Source organism: Crinia signifera, chromosome 12 (genome assembly GCF_055691185.1).
Source record: "Crinia signifera chromosome 12, ASM5569118v1, whole genome shotgun sequence".
Lineage (NCBI taxonomy): Eukaryota > Metazoa > Chordata > Amphibia > Anura > Myobatrachidae > Crinia > Crinia signifera.
This window is the reverse complement of record NC_139228.1, coordinates 62,400,983-62,413,117: the sequence shown is the minus strand read 5'-3', so window position 1 is coordinate 62,413,117 and position 12,135 is coordinate 62,400,983. Positions and strand designations below refer to the sequence as shown.

The window sequence follows — 12,135 nt, the reverse complement described above, 5'->3', positions numbered from 1 at the left end:
GCATCAGTATACAGTATACCCCTGGGGTACAGGACTCACCCATCCTACATTACCAGGGAGTCCAGGAACAGAGCATTTCCTCCCTCATGGAGAGGAGCAGGTAGGCAAGTATGGTTTTATCAGCCTTTTACCTCAGTGTTGTCATGTAAGAGCAGACTTTGCTGCAGCAGGGTAAATAGGGTGTTGCCTTGACCTGCTAAATTAAGAACACCTGTGTGGTGTAGAATCTGCACCCTTTCATTCCCATCTTGTCCTGCAGCACATAATGGTGTTCCTATGGCTGACATACGGGGTGACTTCTTCTCTGCTCAGCTCCTCCCAGATGTAACATACACTGTGCTATGCTACTCTCTGTATTGTATAAGTCCCATAGTAGGAATGTGAGCTCACACCGCCTTCCTTCCCCTACGGCAGGGCGGAGAGAGGCTGCTGTTGTGCTCTGTGCCAGCCCAGCTGTACACTAGTGTCACACGCACATCAGACACGGGATACCCAGCCTGAGCTGTCCCATTGTACTACAAGTGACCATGGGGCTGTGGGGCCTGGTGGGAGAAGCTGTGGTTCTGCTCCTGGCTCTGGCTGTGATCTGTTTCCTCCTGTACTGTGGGTACATCTACTATGTCCATATGAAGTACGACCACATCCCCGGACCCCCCAGAGACAGGTAAGGGCATGCTGGTTGTTGTAGTGCCACTAGGAGGATTTAAGGGTAACTCCTGATCTCTGAATTACCTTCAATTATGTTGGTTTTCCATATATTATGACTAATGCCCTTTGGTGTGCTAGGGGTTAACACCCCCTCCCTTTCAGCACCTGAGGGGCATTACTAAATTGAGCAGCTCTCAGCTGTTTTTACAGGTCAGGGCCCCTCGGCATTGTATGGGATTATCCCTCCTGTGCTCAGGTGTCAGTGTGTACCTGGATATTATACCAGTAACCTATAGCAGTGGTTCTCAACCTTGGTCCTCAAGGACCCCCAACAGTTCCTGTTTTTCAAATGTGTCAATGAGTGCACCTGTCGGGTAACCTGGAAAATATGCACTGTTGGGGTTACCATACCCTCCAACATGACCCATTAGCATTCGGTACACAATGCTCTGCTCCTGGACTTCCCTCGTAATGTATGAGTGCCGTCACCTGAGTTGAAATACCCTTACCGTCCCATTACCTAGTTCCACACAGGAGATGGCAATCATACATTAAGAGGGAAGTCCAGAAACAGAGCATTGTGTACTGAATGCAATGGGTCATGTTGGAGGGTATGGGTTACTTGAGGACCGAGGTTGAGATCCACTGACCTATAGCAACACTACTACAGTATATTATTCTGCGCTGCACAATTTCAACTTCTACAGTATAACACATTAGAAAATACACGTAAAGAGGAAGTACGGCTGGTGTAATGATTAGCATTACTGCCTCACAGCACTGAGGTCATGGGTTCAATTCCCACCATGGCCCTAACTGTGCGGAGTTTGTATATTCTCCCCGTGCTTGTGTGGGTTTCCTCCCACAATCCAAAAATATACTGGTGGGTTAATTGGCTCTCCCCCCCCCCCCCCCCCCCCCCAAAAAAAAAATGAACCCTAGAATGTCTGTGTGTGCATGTACATGTGGTAGGGAATATAGATTGTAAGCGCCACTGGGGCAGGGATTCATGTGAATGGTCAAATATTCTCTGTAAAGCACTGCGGAATCTGTGCGCGCTATATAAGAAACTGCTAATAAATAAATAATGACCAGCGATTACGTTCACACGGAAACCTTGTGTATTTCAGGGAATAATACTGATCTCAATTATTGCATTAGTTTCTTAAGGGTCTGTTTACTAAGCCTTGGCGAAAGATAAAGTAGCAGCCAATCAGCGGGTTACGGTCACTAGGTCGACATGGGTTAGGTTGACAATATCATTAGGTAGACACAAGCATTAGGTAGACATCAGGAAGGTTGACAGTCAAAAGGTTGACACGTGGTTTTGTCACAATTTTTTGGGAACCGACATGTGCCGACAGGCGGTATTTCATACCCTACCATCCAGTAGGGCGGGGTGGGAGAATAAAATAGTGTGCCGAACGTAGCGAGGCACCGTGTCCGAAGCATGAAGAGCGGACGCGGTGCTACGATTTAGTGTCCATGTTGACATTCGGGACAAAAAAAATCGTGAAAAACCCCATGTCGACCTATTGACTGTCTACCTTCCCCATGTCGACCTAATGCTTGCTTTGTCCTAACCCATGTCGAACTTCCTGCATGGCAACCTTCAGTCATGTCAACCTTTATGCTTGTCGACCTAGTTGCTTTCTATACAAGGATCCATACCCACATAAGGATGTGTTTCAACATGACAGTTAGGAGTTTTATATTCCTGATTCCCCCCCCCCCCCCCCCCCCCCCAAAGCGACCGTTGAGAGATTAGGGCATTGCCTCAGACCACGTAACTCCAGCTCCATAGCCACTCTGCAAAGGACCGCTCCTAGGGCAAGAGCTGCTCTTTGCATTAAGGCAAATGTATGTTAGTGCATATGCGATTATTAGCAAATGCAGCGATGTGTGGCTGCGGCTGTTAGGTCATCCCTCCTTGAATCAGGTATCTAAATTCACAGTAACTAATTTCCATGATCCCTCGACGGATCACTGATCATTAATGCCCGCTGATTGTTGAATCCAGTTCATTGATCGGGGAGTTGACAGGTTGGAGGATTGGGGCCCCAGGTGCATGGTCTCTAATGGCCCCCATACACTATGACATTGTTGACCCTTTATACCATAAACAATTATACTGTATCCCGGTCTCTGACGTCATCTATAACCTGTTTTTCCTGTGCTGTAAGTCTACAAGTGATCTGCAGTTCGTGTGACGAGGGCATAAACAGATCAGACACGTGGGTCAATAGGTCGAGCACTTTTGGTCAACATGCTATAAATCGACACTTAAAAATGTTGACATGTTAATGGCTGACTATTTATTTATTTTTATTTTTTTTACCAACTCACTGTCAAGCATAGCGAATGCATGCAGTACACTGATTCAATGTCGACAGACAACAAAAAAATGTGAACAACTCATGTCGACCATTTCAATGTTGACATTTTGCTTGTATTGACCTTTTGTGGATTTCGACCTTTTTCATGTGTCCACCTATTGCCTGTTGATTTTAATAGATATTGACTGTTGACCTAATATGAGCTGGATTCTACCTGGGGTAATCCCAGAACCCAACATAAGCACAGGCACCACAGATTATTTGGACATCTGCCCCAACACACACCAAAAAATCAATTGTCAGTTAAATGGAGACTGTAACGGTTTCGGCATGAACCAATAGGAAGCTGCAGGAAGAGATCTTGCTGCTTCCTATTGGTAATTGAAGTCCTGTATATAATTAGGCAGCTCTGATGTAATTATACAGCACCATGAAACAGATGGCAATTGGGGGTGGGGTTAACTAACTATGGTCAGCATCTATGATATGATTGGATGGGTACTTGTTTCCTAGCTCGGCACCCTTGATATTCAGTCGTATGCATTGTATCGCATCGCATGCCATATGTGATACGATTTTAAATTGTATAAGCACCCTAATGGGTTTTTTCAATGGTAAATGTCCCCCCTATATGATTTTTTATTGTATAAGCACCCTAATGGGTGCTTACAATGTTAAATGCACCCCCACTATCAATGCCAACCCAAAGCGTGTCTAACAGCGGCGGTACGCGTCCTCCGACCTTTTCATACCCCCACTATCCTCGTCAGCGTGGAGCTGATTTTATATAGTGTGGCGAGTGCAGCGAGCCACCGAGCCCGAAGCATGGTGAGTGGACGCGTATTACTTACTTACACCACACTTCGGGCTCGGTGGCTCGCTGCTCTCGCCACACTATATAAAATCAACTCCACGCCGACGTGGATAGTGGGGGTATGAAAAAGTCGGAGGACGCGTATCGCCGCCCCTCACGGGCTCGCTGCGCTCGCCACGCTTTGGGTTGGCGTTGATAGTATGGGTGGCGGGGTGCTTTTAACATTGTAAGCACCCATTACGGTGCTTATACAATTATATATCTTATAGGGGGCACATTTAACATTGAAAACACCCATTAGGGTGCTTATACAATTTTAAATCGTATACCATTGTATATGGCATACAATGCGATGGTATACAATTTAAAATTGTATAACATCAGCTGCCATCGCGTAACATCGCATACCATCGTATGCCTTATGGTACGCGATGTGATGGGCGCCATGCTAGGAAACAAGTACCATTGGATGTAACCTCGGTAGTATGAAATACAGATATTCCTCACTTAACGACCTACCTGTTTACCGACCACCCGAACTTACGACCCGGGCCTTCGTTTAGCGTCCGTGCTGTGACTCCTCGGACTTACGACCCTGCCTGCTCTGATTTACGACCTACCCGCCTACCCTCTTGCAGTTACGACCTGCCCTGCCTGTTTAGCGACCTGCGTCTCAGATGTCTTAAGGGGTTTTATATAGGCTCGTTTAACAACCAATTCACTTAACGACTGGGTCGTAGGAACGGAACCTGGTCGTTAAGTGAGGAATGTCTGTATAGGTGCATTGGCAATTTAAAGTAGCCTCGGAACAATTTAAAAAAATTGGCCACCTTATATGGCTAAACTAGCATGCCAACCTCTAGCATGCCAACCTCTACCCCCCAACACACTCACACCACCAGATTGTAACTCCAGACAGCCCCACAGGGGCGCCTGCCCACTGGAGACTGTCCCTGTTACTTCTATTGGTGAGCCCATCCTGCTGCAGTCACTGTGTAGAGCCTTGCTACACAGGACAGAGGGAATAACAGACATGACCACCAAGCCCCTTCTCCTGCTGTCACTGAGGGAGCCTTGCTACATGGGATAGGAGGTATAACACATACATGACCACCGAGCCCCTTCTCCTGCCGTCACTGGGTGGAGCCTTGCTACACAGGACAGAGGGAATGGCAGACATGACCAGCGAGCTCCTTCTTCTGCAGTCACTGTGAGGAGCCTTGCTACACGGGACAGAGGGAATAACAGACATGACCACCGAGCCCCTTCTCCTGCAGTCACTGTGAGGAACCTTGCTACAGGGGACAGAGGGAAAACACAGATATGACCACCGAGCCCCTTCCCCTGCCGTCACTGGGTGGAGCCTTGCTACACAGGACAGAGGGAATGGCCGACATGACCACCGAGCTCCTTCTCCTGCAGTCACTGTGAGGAGCCTTGCTACACTGGATAGGGGGAATAACACAGATCTGACCACCGAGCCCCTTCTCCTGCGGTCTCTGTGAGGAGCCTTGCTATACAGGGCAAAAGGTCTCGTCAACCTAGGAAGCTGCTTATTGGCAGAGCCGGCCCTATTCGCACTGTGAGGAGCACTGCCATGCAGGGTATTAAGGAAGTGACTAGGCATTGTGCAAATATCTGCTTCCTAGAAAACCTCTCCTCCTAAAGCATTGAGGGTGAAAGGATACCCCCCAGGCTAAATGTGTATGAGGAGGTCATGCTTTGCACAGTCTTGTTTTCATAACACAGCGACTCATTGGGCCCTTATTCTGATCGGTGCGGATATATCCGCGTGCGTTCGGCCCGCCGATGTTTTGTGTCTGCGCATGTGCAGAGGCGTCTCTGCTCATGTGCGAGCGGGGCGTACGGCCAAATCCCGCATGATCTGTGAACACTCCGAACAGGGGGTGGAGAGGGGCTCATTACAATATGGTGGAGAGGGGCTCATTACCATATGCCTACGCCCCGCGTTTCATGGGCGTTCCCATGCAAACGCTGGGCGTACGTATGGTAATGCAGTCGTGACGCACGTGTAGGGGGCGGACATATGACATCGCCGGATGTCAGCTGCCCGCCCAGATCCCTGCTTTTGCACGGAAACATGTCCGTGTGGTCTGAGGTTGCGGGAGCTGGTGGAGCATTCGGTCCTGCATTCGATGGTCTGCGACCATTGAATGATGGGGGAGGTTCCCTTAGATGGAGGAGGCGTATTCCGTGTAAAATACACGTGCGGTCCGTTCGGCCAGCTTCTTACCGCATACGGACGGAGTTGGCGATCCGTATGGATGGCGGGGTTTCGCACGCACGGTCCTGGCCGCATAATCGGCTCCGGCCGCACCGATCAGAATAAGGGCCATTGTGACTGGCTTGTTAAAGGCAGCCAGACAGGTGTATCAGTATATACATATGTGTGCATGGAAGGTGACCTTCAAGGGTTAACCTAGTTTGCTTATTGCAGTTAATTCTAGACCTGTATGTTTAACACTTGTTGTCCTGGTTACAGCAGTCGTCAAACCTGAAATGCTGCAGCTGCTGCAATTACGCAGCTTTATGAGACCCTTTTACCTACAGCTTCTATTGTAGGGCTACACATTAAGTCCCAGCAAGGGTGTAACTACCATAGGTGCAGGGGGTGCAGGTGCTATGGGGCCCATAGCTGAGGGGGGCCACCTTCCCTGTCACAGTTAAATGTGTTACATACATTTATCCCCATTGGTTGGTATATAGAGGCCCTTACCAACTTTTGCTATGGGGCCTACAACTATCTAGTTACGCCCCTGAGTCCCAGTATGCCCTGCAAGCCACAGGCTAAGAGTAAGCAACCTGTGGCACTTTAGCTGCAGATGAACTACATATCCCAGCATGCCCTGCCAGTTTTGATGTCAGGGCATACTGGGATGAGTAGTTCCACAATAGGCGGAGAGGCACAGGTTGCCTGCTAATTACTGTATTCGCATGATGATCTTCTCTCTGCAAACCTACTGTATAAACATTAATGAATTGCTGGCCGCGTTACAGCTGTATCGTATAATTTCCCATCTTACTTTCTATTAGCATAATTATCGTACATTTATACACTATTAGTATTATATGAAATACTAATCGGAGGGGTTAGGGGTAGAGTTAAGGCCCCCATACATTAGTCCGACTTGTCCTAAGGACAAGTCAGACTTGATTTCCCCCTGCAGCTCCCCGGGAGGGGGACACACGATTTGGCACTTGATGTGCCAAGTTTTGCAAATGATACATCGCATGCGATGTATCATTTGCAACTCCCGGGGAGCTGCAATGTGGAGCGAGCAGGGGGGCCGGGGACATCGAGGTGGCGGGCGGGGGATGCTGCAAGGCGGCTGGGGGGACGGACGCATGCTGCTAGTAGTGCGGACGCTGCGGGGGACACAGGCCGCAGTAACATAGAGCCGGGCGGGGGGAGCCGGGAGCTGTCAGTACTAAAAAAAAAAAGCCCATACAATGGGCAGCCTGTGAGGGAAAGTCCTGTTTTAAGTTCTTATCTCCTGTTATCCTGCATCATAAATCAAATCTCCCTGATTGTTTACTGCAGCCAGGATACCACCAAGGAATTTGCGAGGACAGTGATTTGCTGCAGTCACTATTACTGCAATCCAAGTACAGCAGGCTAAGATCAAGTCTGGCCTTCTGGCTGGGGTCTCTTTATTTATATATTTATTTATTTCCCTCTCGCGTTTGTCACTTATCACGTTCTTTGTTTTCCGTAGTTTGTCACTTTTTTGGGGTAGTGTGGTCGACCCTTACAGGCCTTCCATTTCCCCAATGTGCCGAAGCTCTCTTCCTTTCCCTCGAGGACGACCCCGAGCCGCAAGGCGGAGGGAAGTCTAATGCGGGTCTCTCCAAACCTTCGGGTGTGGAGGACCCACCGTCCTAACCCTTCCGAGGGTTGAGGAAAGAGAGTTCCTCTAAGCTTCGGCGAGGAGGACCCACCGTTCCCTATTTTCCCCTCTTTGGCCTTATGGCTGAGAGGGGTAAGGGGAAAAACTGGGCTCTTCTCCTTTGGGAGAGGGTCCACTTCGATCACACGGCCCCCTATGGTAGGGAGCACACCTCGGGCTCCTGAGTTTTTTCAAACTCATCTGTTCTTATCAGTGGGTATGGACTGGCCTCTGGCAGAGAATAGAGAAAGGCTGGACTGAGTAGCTGACGGGCGGAGGGTTTGGGACCCCTCATGCGTGGGAGTGGTGAAAAGTCTGGCTGAGTACCTTCACCTCTGCCAGTGGTAGGAGGTGTTGTTTCCGTAAACCCACTGGTAGGAGGGGGGAGAAACACTGGGCCTAGTAGTTTGGCTCTCTTGACGGGGTTCGTAGCCCCGAAGGATGAGACAGCGAAAGGCTCAGTCTAGTATCCATTTCCAGGGAGCGGAGAAAGGCTGGGACTGAGTAGATGGCTCCTGTTCCAGAGGTTTGTAGCCTCTGATGGGGAGACCGCGAAAAGCCCAGCTTAACCTTGGGATCGGAGAAACACTGAGACTTGAGTAGATTGCTCTTCCGAGGGGGCCTCAACCACTAAGGAAATCATATGAAAAGCCCAGTGGAGTACCCATTCCCATGCCAGGGGCTGGAACGTGCCCTACGATGGGAACAGAGAAACACTTGTTTGGACGCTGACTGGCCGGCTGCCTGGAGACTCGGGGGTGCCGAACATGCACGGGTGATCCCAAAATCACCATGCACTAGCACTGCGCACTTCCCTTTTAGGTTAGCGCTTCACGTCCTTCCCTCGTCCTTTTGGATGGGGTAGGACAAATTTTCACACCCCCACCCTGGCCTTCTGGCTGGGGTCTCTTTATTTATTTATTTATTTCTCTGCCCTCTCACAATCGTCACTTTTCACGTTCCTTGATTTTTGCAGTTTTGTCACTTTTTTTTGGGTAGTGTGGTCGACCCTTACGGGCCTTCCATTTCCCCAATGTGCCGAAGCTCTCATCCTTTTGCGGAGAGCTTCGGTCCCCTCGAGGACGACCCCGAGCCGCAAGGCAGAGGGAAGTCTAATGCGGGTCTCTCCAAACCTTCGGGTGCGGAGGACCCACCGTCCTAACCCTTCCGAGGGTTGAGGAAAGAGGGTTCCTCTAAGCTTCGGCGAGGAGGACCCACCGTTCCCTATTTTCTCCTCTTTCGCCTTATGGCTGAGAGGGGTTAGGGGAAAAAACAGGGCTCTTCTCCTTTGGGAGAGGGTCCACTTCGATCGCACGCCGCCCCCCTATGGTAGAGAGCACAACTCGGGCTCCTGAGTTTTTTTAAACTCATCTGTTATCAGTGGGTATGGACCGGCCCCTGGCAGAAGAATAGAGAAAGGCCGGACTGAGCAACTGCTCCAATGGGCGGAGGATATGGGTCCCCTCATGCTCAGGGCAGGGAAAAGTCTGGCTGAGTACCTTCACCCCTACCAGATGGTGGGGTAGTTCTAGTGCTGTAATTCCACTGGTAAGGGGAGGGGTGAAACACTGGGCCCAGTATGAGGCTCTCTTGATGGGGTTTGTATCCCCTGAAAGATGAGACAGCGAAAGGCTCAGTTTAGTATCCATTCCCAAGGAGCGCGGAAACACTGGGACTGAGTAGATTGCTCTTGTGAGGGGGCCTCAACCCTCAAGGGAGTCAATGGAAAAGCCCAGTGGAGTATCCATTCCCATGTCAGGGGTTGGAAAGTGCCCTAGGTAAGAACGGAGAAAAGCTTGGGAGCCAGAGGCTGCACTGTGCCCCCAGGAAAACTTGGGGGTGCCTGAACCTGCACTGGTGATCCCCATGTCACTATGCACTAGTATGCCACCTGCACTGCATACTCTCCCTTTAGATTAGCGCTGCACGTCCTCACTCTGGGCCTTTTGGCTGGGCAGGACAATTTTTCACACCCCCATCCCGGCCTTCTGTCTGTGGTCTCTTTATTTTTTATTTATTTTCCTCTTCTCATGTTTGTCACTTTTCACATTTTCTGTTTTTTGTTAGTGTTTTTCTGGGCTCTGTGCATGACCCTTTATAGGCTACCCACTCCCCATGTACCAAAGCTCTTTCCTTTTAGGGAGAGCTGCAGTCTCTGAGGGTGACCCCAAGCCGCAAGGTGGAGGGAAGCCTACTGAGGGTCTCTCCAAACTTTGGTGCGGAGGACCCACCTGCCCTAACCCTTCCGGGGGTTGAGGTAAGAGGTTCTCTCTGAGCTTCGACGAGGAGGACCCACCGATCCATATTTTCCCTTCTTCGGCCCTATGGCTTTTGGGGAGGGTCCATAAGTACGTACAGCCCCCTATGCACGATTTAGGTCGCTGCAATGCGTGTTGGGATCACACCTCAGGCTCCCTGAGTTTCTTCAAACTCATCTGTTCTTATCAGTGGGTCTGGACCAGTGCCTTGCAGGAGAATAGGGAAAGGTCAGACTAAGTATCTTCCCTTATGGGCTGAGGAAGCACATGCCTCATGCTCAGGGTAAGTGAAAGGTCTGACTGAGTATCTACACCCTGCTGGGGGAGGGAATACCATTCTCTCCACTGGTAGGGAGGGGAGAAGCATGAGGCTAAGTAGTTGGGGCACTTGTTCGGGGGGCTATAGCCTCTGAGGGAGAGTCACTTGAAAAGCCCGGTCTAGTATCCAATCCCAGGAAGCCGGGAAAAGCTGGGACCGAGTAGATTTCTCTCTGTATCCCCCCTAGACGGAGAGACCGGGAAAAGCCCAGCCTAGTACTCAATCCATGGGAGGCGAGAAACTTGGGGACTGAGTAGGTGTTTTCTTCTCCTTCAGTTGGTCTATTTGGCCGCTGCAGGGGAGACTCATCAAAAAGGCCGGTGGAGTATCTATTTCCATTCCGGGGGCCGGAAAGGGCCTGCTGGCAGGGCCGCCGACAGGGGGGTGCTGTGGGTACAGCTGTCCCGGGCACCGGCCTCTGTAGGGGCCCGGGCAGCTGCCCACAGCGACAGTGGCACTGTGCCACCCTGCGGCCGCACACCGCCTCCCCCACCCGACAGCCCCCCAGCCAGGCACGCATAATACACAGTGCAGCCTGCAGAGCGCCGAGCCTAGGACACAGAGGGGCTCCATGCTCTGCAGGCTGCAGTGTGCGCTCCCAAGGAGATGCACGCAGAGAGTGGCGGCATGCAGGAAGGTAAGTAATGGTACTAAGGGGGGGAGTAATGGTACTCGTGGGGGGGCCGGACTGAAGGTCAGTCCCGGGCCCCAAGATACTTAGTGGAGGCCCTGCTGCTGGTGGAGCAGAGAAACACTTGGTCGGACGCTGACTGGTCGGCTGCTTAGAGCCTGAAATGCCACCCCACCAACACGTTTTTGGCACTAGCACTGCCCACTTTCCTTTAAGCTAGCATTGCACGTCCTCACCCTGGGCCTTTTGGTGGGGGTAGGACAAGTTTTTACACCCCCACCCCGGCCTACTGGCTAAGGTCTCTTTTTCTATTTGTTTCTCTTCCTTCTCATGTTTGTCACTTTTTCAAGTTTTTTTTTGTTTGTTTGATCGGGTTTTTTGGGCTGTGTGTATGACCCTTATGGACTGCCCAATCCCCATGTACCAAAGCTTTCGGTACTTATTTCCTAGCACGGCGCCCACGATCTAGATCAGGCATGTCCAACGTTGGCCCTCCAGATGTTTTGAAACTACACATCCCAGCATGCTTTGCAATAGTTTTAGTATTCTCGAATAGCAAAACTGTGGCAAAGCATGCTGGGATGTGTAGTTTCAAAACATCTGGAGAGCCAACGTTGGACATGCCTGATCTAGATTGTATGTGTCGGGCTGATATCTCAAGCATTGCATGCATCTTATGTGTTTGTGCGGCATAAGATGCATGCGATGCAATCAACGAGATTTTTACATTGGAATCAATATGAAATGGTCCCTGAGACCCAATTTTACACGCCACGCTTCGGGTTGGTGTTGATAGTGCCAGTGGCGTTAACAATGGTTATTGGGGGGTTTTAATACGATTTTTATGTTATGGCATCTTATGGATCTTCTGGATGCATAAGATCCATAAGATGCGATATTGTACATACAATTAAAAATCTTTTCAATTGTATAGATTGTATGCCTTAATTAAGGCATACAATCTTATGCGATGGGCGCCGTGCTAGGAAATAAGTACCAAGCTTTCTCCTACGGGGGAAAGCTGCAGTTCCAGAGGGTGACCCCAAGCTGCAAGGCGGATGGAGGCCTTTTGGCTGAGAAGGGTCAGGTGAGTAACGGGGCCCTTCTCCTGTGGGAGAGGGTCCATACGTAAGTACGCCCCCTATGCACAATTTAGGTCACTGCACTGGGTGTTTGGAGCACCACCTCGGTTCCAAAAAAAAAAAACTCCCTAATGTTGAC

The 12,135-nt window shown here is 50.3% G+C and overlaps 1 protein-coding gene across 1 annotated transcript in view; it reads left to right on the top strand.

Annotated features, from left to right (window-relative positions):
• Positions 1–273: 273 nt before the first annotated feature.
• Positions 274–12,135, top strand: part of CYP46A1 (cytochrome P450 family 46 subfamily A member 1) — a 36,933-nt gene continuing 25,071 nt past the window's right edge. Inside the window, exon 1 of the mRNA XM_083166000.1 lies at positions 274–664. Within this exon, the coding sequence (XP_083022126.1) occupies positions 528–664 (137 nt within the window). The 5' untranslated portion in view covers positions 274–527. The remainder of the gene's footprint in view (positions 665–12,135) is intronic.